This window comes from Ovis aries, chromosome 4 (assembly GCF_016772045.2).
Source record: "Ovis aries strain OAR_USU_Benz2616 breed Rambouillet chromosome 4, ARS-UI_Ramb_v3.0, whole genome shotgun sequence".
NCBI lineage: Eukaryota > Metazoa > Chordata > Mammalia > Artiodactyla > Bovidae > Ovis > Ovis aries.
Genome location: NC_056057.1, coordinates 54,994,295 through 55,021,501, shown reverse-complemented (window position 1 = coordinate 55,021,501; position 27,207 = coordinate 54,994,295). Strand labels below are relative to the sequence as shown.

General features: G+C 37.8%; 1 protein-coding gene across 7 annotated transcripts in view; it reads left to right on the top strand.

Annotated features, from left to right (window-relative positions):
• Window positions 1–27,207, top strand: part of MDFIC (MyoD family inhibitor domain containing) — a 96,055-nt gene that overhangs the window by 60,949 nt on the left and 7,899 nt on the right. The window contains exon 5 of one of the 7 annotated variants that reach the window (XM_042248577.2): window positions 4,796–14,277. The exons of the other annotated variants lie outside the window; for them this stretch is intronic. Coding sequence (XP_042104511.1) covers window positions 4,796–4,914 — 119 coding nt within the window. The 3' untranslated portion in view covers window positions 4,915–14,277. Of the gene's footprint in view, window positions 1–4,795; window positions 14,278–27,207 lie in introns of those variants that run through there. 7 annotated transcript variants of the gene reach the window in all.

Below are 27,207 nucleotides of genomic sequence, written 5' to 3'. Positions count from 1 at the left end.
CTTCCAGTTACCAGTGCTGTCAAGGGCAGCACCCCTCGCCCAACTCTGCCTTGTTCCAAGCTCATGGTGGTCTGCCCTCTAGATCCTCCCTTAGAGGCACTGGGCTGTATTCTCTGACCTCTCAAGAATTAGCAATTACCTCATTAATGAAATACTATAAAGTAGGAGAAGTTTCCCTTTTTTATAACACAAGCCCATCTGATGGCATTGGGTTTATAACCTACAAACTCCTTTTATAAAAATGGCTTGTGAATTTATGTTAAAAAAATCACTTTCCCTCAAGTTCAAGGTCCCAAATTTCTCTCAGCATATATACATGTTCCTCTGCTCTTTCTCTTCTCCTTTTAGCAGTTCATTGGCATCAAAAACTCAAATCTTACACACACACATACACGTGTGTGTGTATATATATTACATATATATAATACAAATATTTTTCTTATTCACCTTTCTATTTAAATTATCATGAAATTTTAAATAAAGGAAATTCTGGGGATGCTTCTGTGAAGTTGGCCATGCTTATTCATCGAGATAAATTGAGTTGTAAATAGGAAATTGTATCGAGAGTTACTAGTCATGAGTGGGAGAAAGGATATTACATTTTGGCTACAGGTGTCTCAAACTCAACTGAGGTAAAGTGTTAGGTTGATCAAATGATATGATAATAAATGGTCTGCATAGTGCCAGGTCAGTGACACTACTTTCCAAACTAATTAGATTGAAAAGGACATGATTGACACTTTAAAATGAGTTTGACATGTAAGCTGTGTGGTCATCTCTGAAGCATAGGTAGGCTGTTAACTAAACTGGCTCTCTAAGGAGTTGGGAAGGCAATGCAATTTTCTTTAGAGGATCTTTGCTTCTAGGTGATTGGGTGAAATAATTGAATGCAATTGAAATCTACTTGTTTTATACATTTGACTTTTCCTATTGTGCTCCTAACCTCTAATTCTCCATTTGATATTTACTGATTTTAAAGAATGGTAATATTTGCATGGCAATCCAACTTGAAATACCTTATGGAGTTTTATATATTTTTGCTTATTTTTTAATACCATCTCTGAATTTAATGAAAGAATGCAGCTTTGTAACTAACATAGGAAGGAAGAGGAAAACCACTAGTACATAAATGAAGTAAAATTCTGCTCTCCCTCTCTCCTCTTCCTGCTTTTCCCGTCTCATGTTCCTCTTCCCCTGTCATCCACCCATCCTTATGGCTGCTGTGGATGAGGGTGGATAAAGGTGTGGATAAGGGAAGTCCCTTGTAATCCTTCTGTTATCACAAAATCTGTTCCATATTGGATTAGGGGAATGAGGAACAGCAACACCAATGGAATTGTCTAAGTATATTTTACAATGTCCTGCCCACTATTTCACTGCTTTGCTATACAGTTTAACCTGATAGTACGTTTCTTTGTGACTACTTGAATTAAGATGAAAATTCCATTGTCCTATTTCATATTTTCTCAAAGATAGACATTGTCCTACTTTTTGCTGCTATTTAAGGTTGTACCCTCAAATTTTGTTTCTTCTGGCCTTCAGTTTTAAAGGTAAGTTTGTTCTCTGGGACTTATTTTTTTTAAGAAAATGCTTTGGTTAGAAACTGAAAAAGAAGTTAGTTTCAGTTCCAAGATTCTGTGTGCTTGCTTTATAGCAGAGCTGCTTTGTTCTCAGAGCAGGTCTTTTGCTGTATAAAATATGTGAATCGTGGTGAGCAGAAATCTAATGTCTGTGGAATAAAACAATGGCAGAAATTTTTTTTAATTTAAAAAATTTATTTCAGTTTATTGACATATAATTGATTTACAGGGTTGTATTAGTTTCAGGTATACAGCAAAGAGATTCAGTTAAATATATACATATTCTTTTTTACATTTTTATCTATTATAGGATATTGCAAGATATTGAGTGTAGTTCTGTGTGCTATTTACCTCTTTTCATATAGTGTGCATCTGTTAATCCCAATTTCCTAATTTATCCTTCCCCCACCTCCTTTCCACCTTCATAAGTTTGTTTTCAAAATCTGTGAGTCTATTTCTATTCTGTAAATAAAGTTAATTTCTTTCATTTTCTTAGCTTCCACATCATAAAAAATATCATGATATTTGTCTTTCTTTCTGACTGACTTCACTTAGTATGAGAATCTCTAGGTCCATTTCTGTTTCTGTGAATACCATAATTTCATTCTTTTTATAGCATTATTTATTTTTTATTGCTGAGTAATAGTCCTTTGTATATATGTACAGCATCATCTTTATCCATTCATCTGTCAGTAGACACTGAGGTTGCTTCCAAGTCTGGGCTACTCTAAATAGTTTTGTTAAACAGAGACAGCATTTGGAGGCCTATATGTGAGAACAGTAGGTCTTGAAGAGGCCTGATTTGTGATACTATTAAAAATGGATTGCCTATTCTTACAGCAAAATGAGCAAACAAGTAGCAAACTGGTATTTGCTGAAAACCACAAAAATACCTAACCTTGCCTGGTCTGGCAATGTGCTTTTTTTCTGGATAAAGTGTTTGTGGTTATGATTTTTGTACTACACATAAACAACAGTGATAACCAGAGGCATTTTTCTGGTTCAGATGATGAAATTAAATATATAACTATTTCATGCTGCTGCTGCTGCTAAGTTGCTTCAGTCGTGTCCAACTCTGTGTGACCCCATAGACGGCAGCCCACCAGGCTCCGCCATCCCTGGGATTTTCCAGGCAAGAACACTATTTCATTGTGTTTCATTAAGGGGTGCTTTGATGACAGTTTGGAAAACACTGCTATGATGTGAGCCCATTGCTTATATAGAGGTAAGGATTGACTCAGCCTCACAGTTGCGTCAGTGAGTTGGTGACATCTTTTCATATGTCTTTAATCTGGATTATTTAAGGCTTCAGGACAAATAGACATGGGTTCCATCAGATTTCTCTTTTTAAGCTATGTTGATTCAGTTATGAAGATTTGTACCATAGATTATTCTAATCTACATAACTTTTCTACCTGCTTCATGCACGTGAAGGACTTCCCTGGTGGCTCAGATGGTAAAGCATCTGCCTGCAATGCGGGAGACCTGGGTTCGATCCCTGGGTCGGGAAGATCCCCTGGAGAAGGAAATGGCAACCCACTCCAGTACTCTTGCCTGGAGAATCCCATGGATGGAGGACCCTGGTGGGCTATAGTCCATGGGGTCGCAAAGAGTCGGACACAACTGAGCGACTTCACTTTCACTTTCATGCACGTGAAGTCATTTAACCCTCCCAACAGTACTGTCATCTATGAGCTATATGTAATTATCTAGTTATAAGTGAGAAAACCGAGGCACACAGACATACGTGAATGCGCCAAACTCAATTAGTACATGACAGAAATGAGATTCAGACCTAGACCATCGTGGCTCCATGGTCTATCCCCGACACCACTGTGTTATTTTGCCTTAAAGTTCTCTGAGGAAAGGTAATTTACTGGCCTTTCCAACGTCACATGGGATGTTGATATCATTCCAGCTGTGGGTCAGGCAAGGATCTTGTGATTAGTATACATTTGCCTCCTTTAAACTCTTCCAACTAAAGTTTTGAAAACAATTTTCATACCTATGTTCTGTGTCCATTTTCCTTCCCTGCTAGACTGTAAATTCCTGAAGAAGCTTGGCTGGGTCTGAGTCAAAATGTTTTTCTTAAACTTACAGTCATCCCCGGTACAATAGCTTCATTGTTTTCCCTGAGTTAATAAGTGATGCAATGTTTTATTCCAAACCACCTCCATGAAGCTAGCACTGGAAAGTAAAATATGTGCTCATATTCATTTAAGATATGTTCTTTTAAAAATTCCTTTTATGCAATAGAGGAAAAAAAAATACCCATGTGGGGAAATACTGTACATTTTATTTGAATATTATTAAATTAGTAGATTCCTACTTGTTTGTATAATTAAATATTCATACATACATTACTTCAATTTCTTGATTGCATCACCCAGGTAGAGATTTTTTTAAGACATGTTTAAGATTCTTGACCTTTGAAATAATTATTGTATAATTTAGTATCATATAATATTCAAATTGCTAAGAGCTTTCATTAGACTCTAAGATGATTTTTTCCTTATCGTAAATCCTAACACATGTGTGCCAGTGATGCTATTGTGATTTTGTAAAAACTAAGTTTCAACAAAGATACTTTGAGGAGATTTTATACTTTTTAGTGATATTTGCTATTTGACATATTTCATAATGGGCTTCTCTTGTGGCTCAAATGGTTTAAAAAAAACAGAAGAAGAATAAAATCTGCCTGCAGTGTAGGAGACCCAGGTTCAATCCCTGGATTGGGAAGATCCCCTGGAGAAGGACATGGCAACCCACTCCAGTATCATTGCCTGGAAACTATCACAAAGGAGCCTGGCAGGCTACTGTCCATAGGGTTACAAAGCACTGGACGTGACTAACACTTTCACTTTCATACTGAAACATAGATTAAGTACTTACAGAGAAACTGCATATCTAGTCCCAGCAGTTCATTAAATATAACTGTTGAACAAGAGTCAGGGGCATCATATGCATGGCAGTACTGAGGATCAGTCTTGTTTTAAATCAGAGAGGCCACATAGCCTAGTGGTCAGAGCACAAACTCTAGAACCAGTCTGCTCAGTTCAGACATTGGCTTTACTATTGGCCCATGATGTGTCCTTGAGTAGGTCACTTAACCTCTTTGTCCCTCAGTGGCTTACTGTAAAATAGGGATATAATTAGTCACCTGTATCATAGGATGGTTGGAAGAGTATTTGAGTTGATTTTGCATTCGGTTTTAGTTATAAAAGAGCCTGGCCTGGATGAAGTACTTGGATGGTGTTCTCATCATCATCATGAAGGAGCACACAGGGAAGGAAGGGTCAGCAATGTCAGCTTTCTAGACAAGGTAATGCCTTGATGGAGACCTGAAGGTTAAGAGAAGGTAAGGGAGTTGAAAGAGGCATTCCAAAAGACTGAAAGAGGCTTGTGAAATAAGGTTTTTGTTCAGAGAACCATTAAGTACTTTGCTGCTGAGGAGTCAAATTAGGAGAGGTGAGACTGGAAGGGATCAGTCCATAGGCGGCCTGGGAAGCCCTGTTGTTCTAATGTAGCCAGATACTTACGATTTCTCTGAAGGATATCATTTTATGCCCATTGTATATATATTTTTGAAACATTAAGATTTCTTTTCTCTCCATGATACAGAAATTCCATAGTTGCAATTATATAAACCCAGAATACTGCTATACACTAAGCATCTGTACTCTCATCACCTTTATGATCTTTTTGTATTTTAGTAATGAACTATTATCATAGATAAAATGAATTAGTTATAGACTTTGTGAATTGGGCATGCTAACAGGTTCTTCAGGAAAGCTTTGGACATATATGGACAGACTTCAGCCCAGTCCTCTCCCATTTTACTGGTACCCTCTGCTTGTCTTTAAACTAGCCTCTTGACTTCTTACCTTTATGACTCTTCTCTGTCTTGTGTTTAGACTCTTCTTCCTCCCCTTTTCAGTGTATTTCCCCCTGCATCAGATCATGAGTAGGAGGAGGACAGCCATGACTCTGGGAGGCAGTCTGGGTGGGGCACACAGGCTTCAAAGGAGATGTACACAATTGACCAGGTCAGTTTGAAAAGCCCACTAGGTGATTCAAATAGGTTCCACCCCCTCCTTCCTTGAGAATCACTGGTAAAAATATCTTTCCTTGACCTCACCACTTCCTCTTCTCTCCTTACACTTGAAATTGTGCCTTCAACTGCAAGCACAAACATTTAACAACATAGCTGACTGACTTTGCCACTTCTCTTCCTCATATTTCTCATAACTTCGCCTTCATGACCTCTCCATATTTTTTTCAGAACTCAAGGGTCGTCTCCTGATGCCCCAGTTCTGGGCTGATTACTCTTCTTTTGGGTCCCCACAGTGTCTTCCAAATACACAATGAGACTGGAGTTTAACTCTTTCTGCACTAAAATGTAATCTTACTGAAGGCAAAGATTTGGTTTTATCCATCTTTTGGCTTCAAGCACAGAGCCTAGTACCTGACTTATCGTAACTATTTAGTAAATGATGAAGCAAGTAAGGGGCATAAATTGGAGAACGCAAGCACTTACTCTTCAACATTTCACAGACGTCATAGTTGATATCTCGGAAATTGCTGCAATCCTCAAGGGAGATGAAATGGGGAGATTGAAGGGAGTGCAAATATTTGAGCTAAATGAGGCCAAAAAAAAACACACCAAACTTCTAGAAGTACTAGTACTTTAGTGGAAGGATAATAATAGGACTTCATGATCTGACTATAACATTATAATCTGAGCCTCCAGAAACAAATTTTCTGTGACTTTGGCAAGATATATTGCTGTGTTCCTCAAAATACTTCATTTGCTTGCATGATATTTTGTTTTATTTTGTTTTGTTTTCTCAGGCACAGTGCCTTCCATTCCATGTCAGAATACTTGTGTGGGAGAAAGGTTTAGAATTCTGCTTTCTGATGCAATATTTGCCAGTCCATTGGAAAATAGGATTTTAATAATTTTCTTTTCTCAACCAGCAAGCTAATTGAAACAGTAATACAAAGAGAAGTTAAGTCGCTCAGTTGTGTCCGACTCTTTGCGACCTCATGGACTGTAGCCTACCAGGCTCTTCCATCCATGGGATTCTCCAGGCAAGAATACTGGAGTGGGTTGCCATTTCCTTCTCCAAACACAAAGAGAAGGGTGTGTGGAAAACAGGTATGATCAGAGTTGACGATGTCAAAGTATAAATCATTAAAATATTAAATCAACTGTTCTTAAAAAATCATCTATCAAATTATAAGTGATATTACTTTAGGGCTGAAAGTAAATATTTAAATACACTTCCTTTTGAGTTTAGGAAAATAGGTTAACTTTGTAATCTATGATCTATAGTAAGTTATATCCATCCATTTGGTGAAAAGCAAAGATTTTACAAGGTTCTAAAGTATATAATTTGAGATTTGAAACAGAAACGCCTCAAAATCTCAGACCACTTCTTTTATACCGGTTGACACCTGAAAGAAGAGATAACTATCCACTGTGTATGGACTCCACCTCTGGTGTTTGGTTTTGTACACAAGCTTAGACCACTGCTCTAAGAATTTGAGTTAGCTTAGCACTCACACAGGAGGTGGGTAAGGAGGAAATAAAACAATGGAGATACAGCTAGATTGGCTGGGAAGCATTGGGGTGTGGGGTAGCTGAGTGAAGAGGTTATTTAGAAACCCAGCTTAGTGGAAAGAATAATAGGCTAAGTGGAAAGAACTGAATAACCTAATAACCCTATTAATATATCAGGGTTTTAATTTTTTCTTTGATGATGGTAAGTTTAGATGATGTTTTCATTAGGTGAAACAGTAACAGGTAAGTGCAGCAGCCAGGCTTATCCTGGATTACAGTCCATTTTCAACCTCAAAAGTCATGCGATGTGTGGGCAGTGATGGTTTTCTGTAGGGTTTCAGGATTGTATCGAGGAGTCCTGGCCCAGAACTAGAGTAGCAGTCCGATTAATGCATTTTAATCAGGACTGTCATTCATCGTCTAGTTCAGTTAGTTCGGAAAGGGAACTGAAATTTAGGAAATCGTGAAGAATAGCTGAATATAGTTTGAGGCTGACCAGGAGATGAATTGTAGACTTGTGCAATTTCCAGTAATGACACACAATCCAAGAACATTTGGCAATATATAACTTCAGAGACGGAGTTAAAAGCAAGCACACTAATTTCTGTTAGTTCTCTTAGAGGAGATATTTGAAACCATGCATCTTTCTTCAGTAGAGATTTAAGAGCAAAAGTCAGATGACTGAGAACTGAGTGACTCAGGGATCACTGGAGGCCAGCCAGCTTGGTGGAATGGGAGAGTGGGTTTAGCTTGAGCACTGGGGAGACAATGCCATAGAAAGTTCAGGCTTTTCTCTAAAAGTGATGTCAGAGTGTGGCTATAGCACTGATAAGATAGCCTAGGGGAGAGGTCAGAAAGCAAAAAGAAGAGGAAGATGATCTGGCCAAGAGGAGTCGATAGGAAAGGTGAGAGAAGAAACAAACTGGAGAGGGTGGTGTCCTGGATACCAGGGAATAAATGCTTTGAGTCAAGGGAGAAGCTTGCGCCAGCTATTGTGACACCTCAGTCAGATAAGAATTGAAATGATTCTATTGAATTTAACCATGTGGATGTCATTTGGTGACCTAATTAAGAGCCATTTTTGTAGAGAAGTCAGAATGATATGGGTTGCGGAATGTGATAAAACACACTAATAACGATAGCTCTAGAAAGGTCAACGTCCAAAGAGGTTTTAAGATGGAAAAGGTTTTATTGGGATGGAAAGGATCCAGGAGAGAGGGAAAGTTTGAAGATTTAAGAAGGTAATAATGATAACCTTATTGACAAGCCAGCATATCATTTAAAGAAATGATATTTAGCATTTAGATCTAGAGTTCGGATTATAAATCTAGAGTTCGGATTATGTAAATACACATCCATTATCAAAGCATGAGAATTGAGCAACCAGAGAAGCATTTATTGAATTGTTAATGTAGGTGACTCCACTCTTTATGGGAGTATCGTTGATAATTCCTTTCTAATCATGTCTTCATATACCAAGTTGGGCTTTCCTGGTGGCTCAGATGGTAAAGCATCTGCCCACAATGCAGGAGACCCAGATTCAATCCCTGGGTTGGGAAGATCCCCTGGAGAAGGAAATGGCAACCCACTCCAGTATTCTTGCCTGGAAAATCCCATGGACAGAGGTCCCTGGTAGGCTACAGTCCATGGGGTTGCAAAGAGTCAGACATGACTGAGTGACTTCACGTTCTTTCACTTTCATACCAAGTTATCCCATAAAGTTACTCAAAAAGCATCTAACTCAAGTCCCCACTCCTCCTTCATTCCAGAAGTATTCATTGCATTTGAATGGAAGACACTGACCCAGCAGACATTTATGAATCTGAGTTCCAAATTCCTGATTTGTGTTTAGACCACAGGTTGATGGAAATTAATAGCTTCTTAGAATTTAGATTGATAAGGCCCTTAATTGAATTTAATTGTAACTTTTACACATAGTATAGGACAGGAAATAAAACAGAACATAAACGAGTGAAAGTCGCCCAGTAATATCTGACTGTTTGCTACCCCGTGGTCTATACAGTCCATGGAATTCTCCAGGCCAGAATACTGGAGTGGGTAGACTTTCCCTTCTCCAGGGGATCTTCCCAACCCAGGGATCGAACCCAGGTCTCCTGCACTGCAGGTGGATTCTTTCCCAACTGAGCTATCAGGAGCCCAAACAAGTAAACACACAGCTAAAGAGAAGAAAACTATGGGAAAGATGAGTAAGGAAATTACTGCAGAATCTAGTAGCTTAACTTTAAAATGTATTTAAAGTAAATTTGTGTTTTAATGTGGTCTGCTGGTGGTGGTTTAGTTGCTATAAGTCATATCAGACTGTTTGTGACCCCATGGACTGTAGCCCCCACCCCAGGCTCCTCTGTCCATGGGATTTCCCAGGCAAGAATACTGGAGTGGGTTGCCATTTTCTTCTCCAGGTGATCCTTCCAAACCAGGGATTGAACCTGGGTCTTCTGTATTGCAGGCAGATTCTTTAGTGATTGACCCACCAGTGAGGACCTTAATGTGGTTTACTCTTCACTGAATTACTGTCACAAGCAAAAGCTCTAAAAGTTAAGATCAAAATTCCAACTTCTATAAATGAATTGTGACTGTCTCTTACACAGTGATCACTTTTGGTGTGTGGGCTTTTTTCAGAATCTAACAACAGTTAGATTCGCAGATTTCTAAGGTGGTAGCAAACACCTGTTAGGTCTTTTGTTATTCCTGAAGGTAACAAAAGACCCCAGATACCTTCAGATGTCTTATTCTAAAATGACATATCTCTAAGAACTAAACAGTAAAGCAGGGCATAGATTATGGAGGGACCTAATGACCCATTTTAAGGATTTTGATTTTGGTTTGAGTGAGGTAGGAAGCCAGTGATAGGGCTTGAGCAGATGATAGGCATGATCTGACTCACCATTTTTAAGCATCACCTGTCTGTTGTGCAGAGTGTAGACTATAGGTACACAGCGGCCAAAGAAAGAGGGCCTGGGGGCCTGCTGTGTGACTCTTGCAGTAACTCAGCTGAGAGATGACAGGGTTGGATCAGAGTGGTAATAGTAAGATAGTGTTGTGTATGAATGTATTTTGAAGGCAGAGCAAGATTTATTAAAGGGTGATATTTCAGTGTGAGAGAAAGACGAGGGTTAAGGATGACTCTAGGTTATTTGGTCCAAGCAGTTGAATGTATGGAGTTACCATTAATAGAGGTGGGAAGAACAGGGTTTGGTTTTGAACAATTTGAGATGCCCATTTTCTTTACAGGTGGTACAGTGAAATAAGCAGTTGGGTAGAGGAGTTTGAAGGTGAGAGGAAAGATCTGCACCCTGAGATGTTTTGTGAGTCATCAGAGTACAGAATGTTCAGCGCATGGGATCCCCTGGGATTGTGGTTCTCAATCCCAGCACCTGGGTATCTGAAGTAAGAACTTCTGGACAAAGGGAGTACAATGTGAAATATCTCTCTGGGCACAGACCCCAGAGAACCTAACTCAAGTGGAGTGGGACCAAGGCATCAGAATCCTTTAGAACAGGGGTCCCCAACCTCCAGGATCTAATGCCTAATAATCTGAGGTGGAAATGATGTAATAATAACAGAAATAAAGTGCGCAATAAATGTAACATGCTGGAATCACCCTGAAACCACCTCCCCACACGCAGACCAGTCCATGGGAAAACTGTCTTCCACGAAACTGGTCTCTGGTGCCAAAAAGGTTAGTGGCCACTGCTATGGAAGTTCTCCACAAGACTCTAACATCCATGCAGGGTTAAGAACTACTGCCCAGGAAGTACAGTCAATTAGTGATGCAAGAACTGAGCTCTAGACCTGTTCAATAAGTCAGAAAATGAACAGACACTATGAAAAAAAATGGGATGAGTAGTCAATGATGGCGGAGGAAACAGTACAGACTGTGTTTCAAGTTGGAGGGAGTGGTCATGTGTCAAATAGCAACTGAGAAGGCCAGTGAGATGAATCAGAAGTGACCATTGACATTGTCCTGTGATCACTGGTGACCTTCATACTGTTGGTGTGTGATGGGAACAAAAGTCTCACTGAAGTGGTAGAGAAAATTAAAGATGGCACAGCTAGGCTACTCTGTTCAAGGGGTGTTCCTAAAAGAGAATAGTAAAAAGGCTGTGAGCTAAAAGAATATTTTTAGAGATGGGATATATTGAGTTTTGTTGGTAATGAGCTGGTAGAGAAGTAGCTGGTGGATGATGCAGGACAAGGATGCCCTTGAATAGCTGAAGCAGAAGAGATCTATTAGAAGGCACCCCATCTGTAGTTACTGATATCTGTACCTCTATCTCATCATCCCTCTCAGATTTTAGATCATTACCAGAAAGTGGCCAGCCATATTTTGAGATTATCTTTCACACTGCCTTCTTTGGTAGGTTCATACACTAACTACTTTCTATTTATTTAACTGGTGATCTTTCAAATGACAAGTAGGATTTGACATGGTAGATTTATAGTTTTTCAAACCTTCCATCTAAAACTGTTTCATCATTTGCAATGATGTAAAATATGCTAGAAGTTTCCATTCATTTTAGAAAGACTTCAAAAAAATTATCTCATAGTTATAATAATAGCACTAGACACTGCATAATACTACAATTCTCAAAGGGAGAAATTTTTGGGAAGAGATACAGAATGTGCAGGATGTTTGGAATCTTCTGACGAAAACTGGTTGATGACTCATGAGTCTTGTAGTTTGTGAAGTATATACACAAGAAAAATATGATACTAATTTGTCGTCAAATATTTGAGGTGACCGCCTACAGTAAAACTTTTATCTTAGATGCTCATGGTAAATCAAAACATTGTTCTTATGTCTTGTGTTTCACGTTAGCCTAAATTTTACCACCTTAGCAAACAGTATTTTTCACCTTTTAAAAAATCAGTTGCATTTTTTGAGGATAGAATAAAAGTATTTACCTCATCTGATGAACTGAAGAAAATACTGGTGGATAATTTTTACCTCAATTCATGCCATGTAGTGACAATCTAGAAGAGAAAATTCAAAAATTTAAGCCTAAATAGATTGTTCACATTCCTTTGTCTTTAAAACTATTTTGATAATGGTATATTTTATAGTATTATCTACAGATACTGTAGCTTATTGTTCTCTTTGGTGCTATTTTTTTTTTTCTTTTTCCCTAGTGTTTTGTTACTACGTTTTTTTTCCTCAATTGCTTCCTTTGGGTGTGTGCCCCACCATACTCCCTCTACACTTAGAAGATCTTGTGTTTTATTAGCTAAATAGACACTCAAATGGTTATGAATGGAGAATTGTAATATTGGAGGGAAATTAATTTTGAACAAAGAATTTTTGAAAAAGGAGTCTTAAGGAACAGGAGCATGCCTAGAAGTATATCTGTTTTGTGCACTCATCAGAGATGCTTCATCTTTAAAAATCTGGTCTGCAAGTCCAGAATTTTGATTGTCTCATTTTGGTTATTTCTCCAAAGCATACTTTCTATACCTCTGTCCACCTGTCTGTTGATCTTTCAACACCCTGCTCTCTTATTTCTTTCTCTTTCTTTCCCTCCTGACTCATTTTATTCCCTTTGCATGATTTCATTCAACAATTTATTGCAATTTAGAGGAACTCAATGGCAATGATTCATGACATTTTCAGTAATAATGCTTTAATACTCTTTTCAGATAGTTTTATTCTTAGTTTGTATGTTTGCAAGATATGACTTTAAAATTCTCTTTAAGACCCAAGGCTTAACAATGATTTTTTTTCTTGGTTGAATTAGAGTCTTTCAGTTGATATCTTTCAGAGTATATAGTTAAGTTGCTATTTGATTTTTTTAAATTGCATTCTTAAATGGCACTGCCTGAATCTTAAAACTAATTGAGGTAACACTGAAATACTAGTTTCTCTTAGAAATTTTCTCAGTAATTTTTAATACTTACATATACTGTTCAACTATCATAGTTTTGAGGACCTTTATATTTAATTTGTATAAACCTCAACTAGTGTAGTATGAAATAGGATAGAGGGGAGGGAGCGAGGGGAGGGAGCTCGTGGTATAAAGTTCCCATATTTCTGAAAAAAACTTGTAAGATGAAAAAATTTTTTTCTATAGAAAGTTTCAGTTGAATACGCAAGGAAGCTATTTGAAAAATGTGCTTATGATCTTCCAGTTCAGAAGTTTTTAGCTTTGGGAAGAATCCGTGACGTTGATGGGGGGCAGGTTGGGGGCAGTAACCTTAATGTCAGTAACCTTTAAACTTTGAAGGAAATTCTAAATTTTACTTAATTATAGATGAAAGTAATAAGTTTATGGTTATTTCAGAAATCATGAAGTATTAGTTATGTTAATCACTACTTTAAATCACAGCACTTATTAGATCATCTCTAGGTCTTGTTTTTAATATGTTAAAAAAGAAGTGCTTATCATGATGTTAAAAGCCGAGGTATAATAAATGTTTCAATATAACTGGTTTCCATTGAAATCTTTTTTCATTTTACACATTTAAAAATATTATTTTGTGTCCATTACATTGCAAATAAAGAATCCCTGCCTAGTGCCCTTTGCACCCTAAGCATTCTTTGTAGTATAAATTTCTTTTTTATACTATTTTTATACTACAAGTAACATACTTGTTTTGTACACTTACATTTCTGTGTGCATGTTGTATAAGACAGAGAACACATTTTTGTAAATAACTTAAATTTTTGCTCATATTAAGATATGTCCAAATTTCTATTTTAAAAATGATATTAAATACTAAATTCTTAAGTAACTGTTGTAGTTGTCTTTACATTTTAGTGATACTCTTTTACCAAGCCATTGTCAGCAATACCAGGGCATGGAGAAAATTAACTTTGTGATTTTTCTCCTGCCACCGTTTCAGTGATCTTAATGTAATGCTCCATAAATAGGTATGGGAGAAAACAGAGGAAAGACTCAAAGTCAACAATCTGTTGGGCAATGTATTTCAGATTAATCTTCTGAAAGGATTTTAACTGATAGGCAGCATAATGTGGCCTCAGGCCCCCTTCCCAGCACAGGTTCTTGATAACGTGTAAGGTCTTCCCTACTACTCACACAGTTGACTGAAGGGAAAACTTGACCGAAGGTGGTAGACATTTATCAAGTGGATATAGGAAGCAATTAGAAGAAAATAAAAGAATAATTAGTAAATAGTTTGCTCAGGGAAACTAATCAAAGTTCCTATTTTGAAGGGGAAAATTCATACAAATAAATAGTAGTTGTCTCCTAAAGACTGAAAAATCCAAGAGTTTGGGGGAGATGTGCAGATAATTGAAAGAAAAGAGCAAAATGGACTTACATCTTATGACATATTAAACCTGATAAATTTCTACTCTGACTTCTCTCGGGAAATCAAATTGGAGAAACCAGACTTCTTGGGGAATAACATCCCTATACATAACATATTTAAATTTGCCTCTAGAAGTTGTGTATTTTTTCCTAATAATTATGTTCACTGAGGAATGCAGAAATTGCATTTTGGAATGACGGAAGAGTAGTTATTGTAGAAAGAACTTTTCAGCATCTGTGGTAGCTATCGACCATAGGAGGTAGCTCACTCCATGTGTTCTATAGAGCAGAGTGAAAGGAGAAGAAAAACCCAAAGGAAGCTCTGCCTCAGGGCCTACAAATGAGCTTCATCAAGTCAACAGGTCTGCCATGTTCCCAGGCTTGTGTACTGAATTCTGTACGGCCGTCCTATTTTAGTCTTTAACCTAGTGCCTTTGATTACTGTTGTTATAGTTAGAAATAAATGTGAACTAAATATGAACATACTGGTTCTTGAACTCCAGTTGACCACTTTATAATTATATATATGAGTATATATGCCATGATATTTAATATATATACTAGTATTTTATATAAAATATAATCTATTATATATATTAAATACATATATTTAATGTAATGCTATATTATACAATGTAAATATAAAATATTTAAATATATTCTATTTTTATATATTTGGAATGTATATATTTGTTTATATTTGGATCTCTTGACAAATCTCCTAACTTCAGACTCTGTTATTCTCTCATACTTGCCTTTCAGAACCCCAAGTCTAGATTGTCTGTCTTTTTACCTTCTCTCTGTACCAAGAGCTGAGTAGTACTCACAAAGCCTTGATATCCATAAAAACTGCTGCAAATACCCCAGTGTGTCTTGGATCTCACCTTGATTCACACATTCCCTCAGGTACCTAGGTGAAGATCAGTGAAGATCGTCCAGTCGTGTCCGACTCTTTGTGACCCCATGGACTGTAGCAAACCAGGCTCCTCTGTCCATGGGATTTTCCAGGCAATAGTACTGGAGTGGATTGCCATTTCCTTCTCCAGGGACCTTCCCGACCCAGGGATTGAACCCGGGTCTCCCACATTGTAGACAGATGCTTAACGGTCTGAGCCACCAGGGAAGTCCCTCAGCAGCAAACGGCAGAGCCAGCCTCTCCCATTTTCCACAGCGACTGTCTCATTTTGTTGCTACTCTTTCGACAAAGTTCTCTGGAACTTTCCCTCACTCTGCATGGGAAGAAGAGTCCGTCTGTGTGTCTACTCCTGTCCGTCTCCTCTGCTACTCACCTTACTCAGTCCTTTCCTTAAATGCTCTCGTTCCCTCACATCTCTACATCCCTTCTCTTTCCATTCTGGACGTTCTCCCTGGGCAACTTGATTTTATTCACTCTTAAGAGTTACAGCCTCCAGCTCTGACTGTCTCCCAAGCTCTAGATCAGTGTTTCAAGCCACCTCTTGGGCATCCCCCTTTGAGTGTTTTCAGAAGGGAACTATCTCTGTTTTTTTCTCAGTAAATGGCTCCAGAGCCAGGGAGTCAGACTTGACTTTTCTTCTTGTCTGGGGTCTTATCAACTCCTTCTAATCTCACCTTCTTATTCCTCATAGTCATCCTGCCTGACACCATATTACTACCACAGATGCTGTCCCTGCCTCTCCATTTTTGAAATGGAATATTTAAGCTTTCTACCTGGTTTTCCTGCTCCAACAATAGACAGCAACTCTTATCTCTAAAACTACCATATTCTTGCCTCTGTTTTTTTACATAGCCTCCTCACTACCTGGATCCACCTTTGCTTTCTCTTCACGTAACATGCCCTCTGACCATCTGCCCCTGGGACTTAGCCAACTTAAACTCAACTTGTATTCAGCATCAGTTAACTTTCAGCTCTGCTTTGACTGCTTAACTTTGACTGCTCTGCTTAACACTGCTTTGTGTTAAGCCTAGCAGTACCTTTGTTCCAGGCCAAGAAAAGACCCTGAGCTAGACTTTGGAATCTATTGTGTATAGATAATTGTACATTATATCATCATATCATCATAGAAACTTAGTGCTTGAAAATAATTTGGAGATCATTCCCGACTCACTGTATGCATATGAACAGAGTGAAATACTTGTTCAAGGTCAGGTAACAGAACCTAATAGTGAGTTAAGTCTGTCTTAACTGACTGGAAAACAGGCTTTAATTTTCCAAATCCTAATAAACAGGATGATGTTTAGCTGTGCTACTCTTGAAGATAGCAAAGTAATTATAAAATGAAACATCTTTGCTTTTATGCCCCCAACAATGTCATTTCCTGTAGCTAGAAGCCTGCGGCTGCTAAGTTGCTTCAGTCGTGTCCGACTCTGTGCGACCCCATAGATGGCAGCCCACCAGGCTCCCCCATCCCTGAGATTCTCCAGGCAAGAACACTGGAGTGGGTTGCCATTTCCTTCTCCAATGCATGAAAGTGAAAGTGAAGTTGCTGAGGGTCGGACACAACTGAACCGACTTAGCAGCAGCAGGCTTCTAGCTACAGGAAATAACGTTGGGGGCATAAAAGCAAAGATGTTTCATTTTATAATTACTTTGCTATCTTCAAGAGTAGCACAGCTAAGCATCATCCTGTTTATTAGGATTTGGAAAATTAAAGCCTGTTTTCCAGTCAGTTAAGACAGACTTAACTCACTATTAGGTTCTGTTACCGAAACCAAACCATATAAACAGCAACAACCACCACAGACACAGCTTTTCTTTGGGTAGTTCTGGCATTTACTGCCTGAACTGTCATAGTAGGAATGAGCTGTGGTGCAGGAAAACCTCAACTGGGGAGTGGCCTTGATGAGGTGCAGAGGATTAGGAAGCAACTAAGTATTGAAAAGAGAATTTTTATATTCTTTTGCACAATTTAAAGTATTACAAAAAGGCTACAGTTTTTTTTTAATTAGAAAACTAGGCTTATCTACTCTTGTCAATTAGAGTATCGCAAACAATGTGATCATAGATTTTTCTTGGCTCTGGAGTTGTTTGTACACTAAATTAAGGTAGAAGTATTTATACCTTATAATTTCAGTGTTCTGCTGCCCTATTCATCTTTGACTTGTGTTGGTGTCTTAAAAAAAAAAGGAAATCAGATGATATTGAGAGAGAACATGGGTGGAGAGAGCACATGATGGGGGAAGAGGGACAATGCCGTCACTGGTTCGCAAATTAACTCCATGAATAACAGGATTTACGTCCTGTGCACAGCTTTGACGTGTGCTTTGGCGTCTCATTTTGTCCCAGCGTGTTACTCTGCTTGTTCCCCTTCATCTTGCCTGCAGTGTCTGTTAGACTGCTGTGCATCTTTGGTGGGGGCCTGGCTTCTCTGTCAGGGCCTGGGAGCACACCCTGGGCCTTCTCAAGTGAGGCTCGTCCTGCCTGTGTGAGGCCTGTGTGTCCTGCTGGGATGGTGCCCTGCCTCCATGGGGGCTACAAGAACTGCTGGGGCCTCTCAGCCCTTCGGACTCTTGCTAAGGAACGCTCAGGTCGCTGAAGTGTTGTTGTGTCTGGTCCCAGTCCTGCGGATATTGTCAGCTTCCTCTTAGCATGTTTGTTTATTCCCATCCTGCCACAAAAACCTCACATCACACGGCCAACCCTGCGGACTCTCGAATAGCCACTGATATTAACCTACAAATATTCCAAATGGGGAGTACTGATTCTAGATGGTGACATAGACTATCCTGAACTCACCTCCTCCCAAAGACATACCAAATACATAACTCAAGAAGATAAAAGTTCCTCATTAAAAAGGACCTTGGAGACTTGAGGTTTTGAAGCTGAACAACTCCTAAACATTAGGCAAATGAGAAAAAAACCTACATCAAAGCAGTTAAGTGGGGCTGAGACAAAATCTTGGTGTAGTGACCCACAATCAGAGGAAACAAAACCTGGAGCTTCTCCCTGAGGGTAGGGGGTTTAAACCTCATATCAGAGACTTTTAAGACCTGCAGAGAGATAAGTTCCCCAAACATCTAAGGTTTGAGAAACCAATGATACTCTCCTTTCATGAGACCCACGTGGTTACAGTGACTGGAAGTAGCTCTTAAAGGGCTTGCTTGCTTTGACTCACCTGTCACCAGTGCAGAAAACCAATTGAGAGGGGCCAGACAATATGTGAACGAGACCTATTTGCTCAACTTTAAATGTCAACCAGAGGGACAAGCATTTAATACACACACATCTAGGGCCTATTGAAGTTCTCTCTGGGGACAGAGGCTGGCGGGCACCATCTGTGTTCCCCTCCATCCAGGTCACTGGTATCTCCCATTAAGGGAACTTGTACCCTTCTTTGGGGCTTTTTCTGGTGGCTCAGATGGTAAAGAATCCTCCTGGAATGTTGGAAAACCAGGTTCAAACCCTGATTGGGGAAGATCCCCTGGAAAAGGAAATGGCTACCCATTCCAGTATTCTTGCCTGGAGAATTCCATGGACAGAGGAGCCTGGTGGAGTATAGTCTGTGGGGTCACAAAGATTTGGACATGACTGAATACCTTGATTCTTATGGGTGCTCCCCAGAGTTATCTGTGTATCACCTGCGTCTGATAGCCACCGGGACTATGACAGCAAACTACCTCACGCCAGTCAGAATGACCCTCATAAAAAGTCTACAAATGCTGGAGAGTGTGGAGAGAAAAAGGAACCCTCCTCTACTGTTGGTGGGAGTGTAAATTGGTGCAGCCACTATGGAAAACAATATGGAGGTCCTCAAGAAACTAAAAGTTGAGTTGCCATATGATCCAGCAGTCCCACTCCTGGGCATACCCCCAGACAAGACTGTAATTTGAAAAGATCACTTACACTCCTGTGTTCAAGCAGCACTATTTACAGTAGCCAAGATATGGAAACAACCGAAATGTCCATCAGCAGAAGATGCGGTGCATATATACAATGGAATACTACTCAGCCATGAAAAAGAATGAAGTAATGCCATTTGCAGCAACATGGATGGACCTAGAGATTATCATACTAAATGAAGCCAGAAAGACAAGCACTATATCACTTATATGTAGAATTTAGAATTCTATACAAATAAACACATCTATGAAACAAAAACAGACTCACAGACATAGAGAACAGACTTGTGGTTTTCAAGGGGGTGAGGTGAGGTAGGAAAGAAAAGGAATAGGAGTTTGAGGTTAGCAGAGGCAATCTTACATATAAGATGGATAAGCAATGAGGTCCTATTGTGTAGCACAGGGAACTATATCCCATATCCTGTGACAAACCATAATGGAAAAGAATATGAAAAATTATATATATAATATATATACGTATAATTGTATAACTGAATCTCTTTGCTGTACACAAATTAACACATTGTAAATCAACTATCTGTCTAGATATATATATATATAAAACTGGAATATTCATAAATGTGCAATGATTAGACAACATGCTATTGAATAACCAGTGGGTCAAAGAAAAAATCAAAAGAGAAATAAAATACCTTGAGAAAAATGAAATGGAAATACAACATATCAAAATTTATGGCACAAAGCAAAAGCAGTTCTATGTGGAAAGTATATGCTAATAAACGCCTACCTCAAGAAACAGGAAAAATCTCAAACAGCTTAATTTATACTGCAAGGAACTAGAAAAATAAGAACAAAGTCTAAAGTTAGTAGAAGGAAGAAAACTACAGAAATCAGAGTGGAAATAAGTGAAATAGATAGATTCACCAAGAGAGATGACTCAGCATCAGAAAAGGAAAAGTAAACATTATAAATGATACCACATAAAGGAACATAGGATTCTATGAACAATTATATTCCAACAAATAGACAACTTGGATAAATTTCTGGAAATATGCAGCTTGCTAAGATTGAATCAAGAAGAAACAAAATCCAAAAAGACCTATTTTTAGGAAGGAGATCGAATCAGTAATGAAAATTAAAAAAAAAAAAATCCTTCCAATAAACAAAAGTTAGAACCAGATGGTTTTATTGGTGAATCCTTCCAAACTTTTAAAGAAGAATGAATACCAGTCCTTCTCAAACTCTTCCAGAAAATAGAAGAGGAGGGAATACTTGCACATTTTTATGAGACCAGCATTACTCTGATACCAAAAGTAAACAAAGGCATCAAAAAAAAAAAATTATAGGACACTATCCTTGATGAACAAAGATGCAAACATCCTCGACAAAATATTAACTAACTGAATTCAATACGTCAAAAGGATCTTACACATGATCAACTGGGGTTTATTCCAGGGATGCAAGTATGTGATTCAGCATCCACAAATCAATCAGTGTGATACACCACATTAACAAAATGGAGGATAAAAATCAGATCATCTCAATAGATGTAGAAAAAACATTGGACAAAATTCAACATCCTTTGTGATAAAAATTCTCAAAAAAGTAGGCATAGAGGGAGCATACCTAAATATAATATAGGCCACATATGATACGTCCACCACTAACACTGCTGCTGCTAAGTTGCTTCAGTCGTGTCTGGCTCTGTGAGACCCCATAGATGGCAGCCCACCAGGCTCCCCCCATTCCTGGGATTCTCTAGGCAAGAATACTGGAGTGGGTTGCCATTTCCTTCTCCAATGCATGAAAGTGAAAAGTCAAAGTGAAGTCACTCAGTCGTGTCTGACTCTTCGCGACCCCATGGACGGCAGCCTACCAGGCTCCTCCGTCCATGGGATTTTCCAGGCAAGAGTACTGGAGTGGGGTGCCATTGCCTTCTCCCACCACTAACACATTCGACAGTAAAAGCTAAAAAGGTTTCTTTTGGGATTGGGAACAAAACAAGGATGCCTATTCTCACCACTTTTATTCAGCATAGTACTGGAAGCCCTAGGCAGAGATATTAGGCAAGGAAAAGTAGACATTCAACTTAAAAAGAAGTATAAATGTCTCTGTTTGCAGGTGACATGATCTTATGGATATATAGAAAACCAGGTATAGACACTTACAAAAACTATGAGATCATTGAAGTGAGTGAAGTCGTTGAATCCAGTATTAATATTAAAGAGTTTGTCCCATTTCTGTACACTAATAACAATCTATCAAACTTAAAATAATCCCATTTATAACTACATCAAAATGAATACCCAGGAATAAATTTAACCAAAGAAATGAAAGGCCTCTATATTGAATACTATAAGACATTGATGAAAGAAATTGAAGAAAAATAAATGGGAAGATATTTGTGCTCATGGATTAGAAAAATTAATAAGATTAAAATGTCCCTACTATCCAAAGCAATATACAGATTCGGTGCAATCCCTATCAAAATGCCAATAGCATTTTCCACAGAAATTAGAACAAGCAATTCTGCAATTTGTATGGAACTACAAAAGATTAAGAACAGTCAAAGCAATCTTGAGAAAGGAACAAAACCAAAAAATCATGTGCTCTGATTTTGACTATAATACAAAATTATAATACAAAGCAGCATGGTATTGGCATTAAAAACAGGCACATTAACCAGTGGAACAGAAGAGAGAGCTCAGAAATAAGCCCACAGATATATGGTCTGTTAATTTATGACATAGGAGGTAAGAATACACAACAGGGGAAGGACAGATGCTAATAAATGATGCTGTGAAAACTGGATAGCCACGGTTAAAAGAATGGAACTGGTTATATCAAAAGATATAACCACTATCTATACCATAGACAAAAATTATTATAAGACTGAAGAATTTAATGCCTGAAACTTTAAAACTCCTAGAATAAAGCATAGGTTGTCAGATCCTTGACACAGGTTTTGGTGATGACTTTTTAGATTTGATCCAAAAATCAAAGGTGTTGCGTTTAAAGCAAAAATAAACAAGTAAGGTTACTTTAGACTAAAAAGTTTATTCAAGACAAAGGAAACCAGTGACAAAATGAAAAGGCAATCTACTAAATGGGAGAAAGTATATGCAAATTTGGATTAATATCCAAAATATATAAATAATTCCTATAGCTCAATAGCAAATAAACAATCTGATTTAAAAACTACAATGAGATATCACTTCACACCTGTTAGAATGGCTGTTTTCTAAAAGACAAGAAATAAATGTTGGTAAGATTGTGGAGAAAAGGGAAACCTTGTACACTGTAGAAGAGAATGTAAATTGGTAGTCTCTATGGAAAACAGTATGGAGGTTTCTCAAAAAATTAACATAGAATGACCATGTGATCCAGCAATTCCACTTCCAGGTATTCATCTGAAGAAAATAAAAACACTAATTTGAAAACGTACCCCAGTGTTCATTGCAGCATTATCTACAATAGCCAAGATATGGAAACAGTCTTAAGTGTCCACTGATTGATCAATGGTTAAAGAAAATATGGTGTATATTATACCATGGAATATTATTCAGCCATTAAAAAGAAGGAAATCTTGCCATTTGCAACAACATGGACGGGCCTTCAGAACATTATGCTAAGTGAAATAAATCAAAGACAAAATATCATTATGATCTTATATATGGCATCTTAACCACAGCTATAGATGAAAAGACCAGGTTGCTGGGGGCCAGAGCCTGGAGGTAGGTAGGGGGGTGCGGACAAAACAGTTGCAGGGTGTCGAAAGCCATAAATTTCCCATTATGAAATAAGTTGTGTGGATTGACTATAATTAGTAGTACTGTATTACATATTTGAAAGTTTCTCTGAAAGAAAAAAGATCTGTAATTATATACGATGATGGATGTTACTGAGACACACTGTGGTGATCATTTTGCAGAATATACAAATATGGAATCATTACACTGTATACCTGAAACTAATATACTATATGTAAATTACACATCAATAAAAGTGAATAAATAGAATCCCATATGGCAAAAGTGTTATTTTACTGTTTACTGTTTATATTATTATCACCATTTATAAGATAACCCAAGTAGGAGACCCACATGGCTTAAAAAAAAAATGCTGATTCTTTTTCATTATATACCTTGGCACAATATTTAAACAAGCACAAATCAGAAAATGTGAGGCTGAAAGGTAAATTGTAAAATAAACACAGTGGCAAAAATAAAAATGGGAAAATATTAAGCTTTGGGGAGAGATTTCTTACATCATTTTTATGCAAATATATATTTTCTTATACTTATTTTTTGTCCTAAAAATAGATAATATTGTGACCAACTTTAGCAGACTGTTTATGTAGTGATTCTTTCTAGGAAAATGCTTTTAAGATCTAAAGTAGATTTTGTTATCCAAAAGTTAAAGTCAACCTTCCTACTAATTAAACTTTTTGGATTGGAGATATTTCAACTGGCCAACTAATAAAGTCAGCACTGAGTAGGTTCAAGTATGGTTTTACTGTCTTTGCTTTCTAGCTTCCTGAGAAAATAAATGGATAATAGTTTAAATATGGGAAAAGATTATTATTTTTAAATCTCCTGCTGTAGCCAAACACACAAGATTGACTAAATCTTTCCAGGCAGATTTCTGCTCCACTCTTCTGCAAATTCTCTTAGAATTGCCTTCTTGAGTCTCTTTTTTAAGTATTTGAACTAAGAACAGAGCCTTTAATAAACCTCCTTAGGTTAAAATAGAATGGCTCTATTTTGGTGTGGTAATCAGAGTGAAGAATACATTGAAAGGTAGAGAGTTGTAGCCTCTCTAGAATAAATATTGTACCATCGTCATCATTGTTATTGCAGTAATAATATTTATTAAGTACTTACATGAAAAATTCTTTACTGAGTACTTTGTATACATTGTCTCTTTTAATCCTTATCTTAACCCTTTGCTAACAGTAACTTATTACCAGCTATCAAATATATGATTTTAAATATAGAGATTCAATAAACTAATATAAATAATACTTGCACCATTGATATTTTTTCACTTTTCTTTTGCTGCGTCACTGCCCACATACTTTTCTTCTAATGTGTTTTAAATTAAACACTTCTACTAACTCAGCATGTTACTCCCTGACAGATTTCTCTCTAAAGCTCCTAGGAAACTTTGTTTCACTTTTTGTTTCCTTCTTAGACTTTATAAAAGGTGACTCTAGAAAGAACTGCTTGAATCAGGGTTACAGTTAAGTCATGACCAACAATCACTGGATCAAATTTTCCTGAGAATTTGGAATATTTTGATCAATCAGCTGCAAATCAAGCAGCAGGATCAACAAAGCAGAGAATTAAAAAAAAAAAAAACTGCTCTCCACTTATGTAATTTAAAATATGAATGCACTTCCCATAGGAGGAAAAGGGACTCCAGGACTTGGACACGTGTTAGGAAAATGATCAAGGAGTCTCTCTGTGGGGTGGGGGAGAATGGTGCTGTTTTTGCTCCAGTTCTTTTGAGTTCATTTAGAGGAAAGATAATAGTAAAGGTTATTGTTGTTTCTCTAAGTGTGGTCTTGATGCTGCAGTGGAAAACGTAACTTGCTCTCTTTCTTTTACCTCCTGACCTATCTCACTTTCTTCCCTACTAGGAAAATCTTGACTGTGTTTTGGCTAAGATGCATGGCCTCGCTGGGACAGCAGTGTGCCAGAGGGCTCTGTGTGGGAGGCGTACTTCAGGCCAATTTATGCAAGCAGCAGGTCATTCTAGGGCCATAGGCCAGAATGCCGTGCGTCCTCTGGCTTGAAGACACACAGCTCCTTAGAGCTGAGCTACCGTACCGTCTTAGTAAATATTTCCTGCCCCCACAATCACTTGAAGAGCGGAACTCCCTAGAGATGTCTGTGTCTCATCCCTCACAGCTGACTTTCACAGAGGCCAGATACTAACTTAGCCATCCTGGCTGCAATTCAGGATGACCAAAACCCACTTTCAGCCTGCTTTTGGATTTTATTGAGAAACAGTTGGAGCAAAGCAGTATCTGGGTAGAGGAATGCCTCTTACCCTGCGTGGTGAGTCGCTCTTTGTCCCAGGGTGCATGTGAGCCTCAGCAGGAGTCACCTGTGGGTTCTCTGATTGTAAAGCTAGAGTCAGGTTTGATCACAATACAGTTTCCTGAATTAGTAATTACACATAACTGACTGCTCATGTTTCAATCTGCATTTGCTCCTTGGCATATCATTGGCCTATTGGAAAAAAAATAATGAACCCGTTTCTTTGTATATAGTTTACATGATGGAGACCTGATTAAGAAAGTAGTTTCAAGCATTTTCAGTCATAGGAAATGTTATTAGAGATTACTCAAGATAAGACACATACAGACCTGCCTTTGCTCAAAAATGGGTTGTGGGTTATTCTCAGAATTCACTGTTCTTTGCCCTTCCCTGTACTCTGCTGTTTGGTGTCTTTGTTCCAAGAAATTCAAAGCACCTGTCATACCACATCTTAAAAGAAGGAAACTAAAAAAATAGACTTATTAAGAATACAGCTGAGTTTACTGTGCAGAGTTTTCTGATGGCTCTTTGGGTTCCTTTCACTAAAACAAATTGCTTTTCTCATGCTGCTGCTGCTGCTAAGTCACTTCAGTTGTGTCCAACTCTGTGCGACCCCATTTGCCTAGTATTTCGGGCCACCAATGATTTGGGTAAATCAATTTGGGATAATTTTATTATTAAACTCATGTATCCTTACAAAAATAAATCTCATTTTAAAATAAATCTCAGTCTCATTTTAAAGAGAGCAAAGAGCCTCAAATCAGTCACAGATATTTCCAATAGTCATCTAAGATGCTGTTTAAATAAGGTTCAGTTGTTACCTTCATGGCATTGGGAAGCTATAACAGACCCTTGCCAGATATGCCAGCTGCATGGATTTAACATTGATGACCTTCCAGAGGACTCAAAGATTTTGTTTGGGTTTGTGTCTGCAAGTAATCTGTAATAGCTTTTTTTTTTTTAATCAAACACTGTGCCAAAGATTTCCTTTTATGCTTTCTTTTTAGCTCCTTAGCTGCTGATGTGTTTCTTTGTTTTCCTAAATTTACAGTAGCTGTCAGTCTTGTGCTGAATTCTCCTCTCAGTAATACACTGAATTGTGCAATTCTTTTGGGCCCAGTTTGGAAAAGGCATCCTTCCCAGAACCTAGTTGGCTTCTCAAAGGTTAAACGCTTTTGGCAAAAAACTACAAATATGACCGAATAAAACCATAAAAATGAAAAACCACAAGAACAGGGGGAAAAACAATTATTTCTCACAGTGAACTACATGGATGCAGAGGACTCATCTTTTTTAGTTTGTTTCTCCATTTAAGTCTTCTTAGTTTGTTAATTCTTATAATCCTCTCTTTGCTTCAAATAAAACCAACAACTTAATGCCTTTTATGATTTTCCATCCCCCTGGGGATGAGAGGGGTGGTAAACTATAACTGCTATTTCTTCTTAGATTATTTTAACCTTTTCATTACCTCCAGTCACAATCAAACTACCCTTTCCAGAACACAACTGGAAAGAAAAATCCTTTTGGCAAGGAATACAAATCAGGTTATTACACTGATTTGATAGGATTTAGGGATTCGTTTTTTGGCTTGTTCCTTCTTTGTTGTTATATCTGAGTATTTTTCTACTTATAAAGTACAGAAAATGGATGTGGTTTTGGTAGATGTCTCTATGAATGCACCTTGCTAATGTCACTTTAATCTCTGAAATGAATTTTGAATTGTGGCTTATTCAGATTTGATTTTTCAGAGCAGCCCAAAGTGCTTTTCCAGTAAATTAGGCAGGATAGGATAACTATTTTTGTAAGTTTTAATATCTGCAAAAAAAGCTTATTTTTTAAAAATCTGTCATGACTGTATACCAGTAGAGTTCCTATTTACTCTCTACATTGCTCCTGTTCATACGTTAATTTTAAAGTTTTAAATTTAGATTACTTTGATTGAGACACCATCTCTG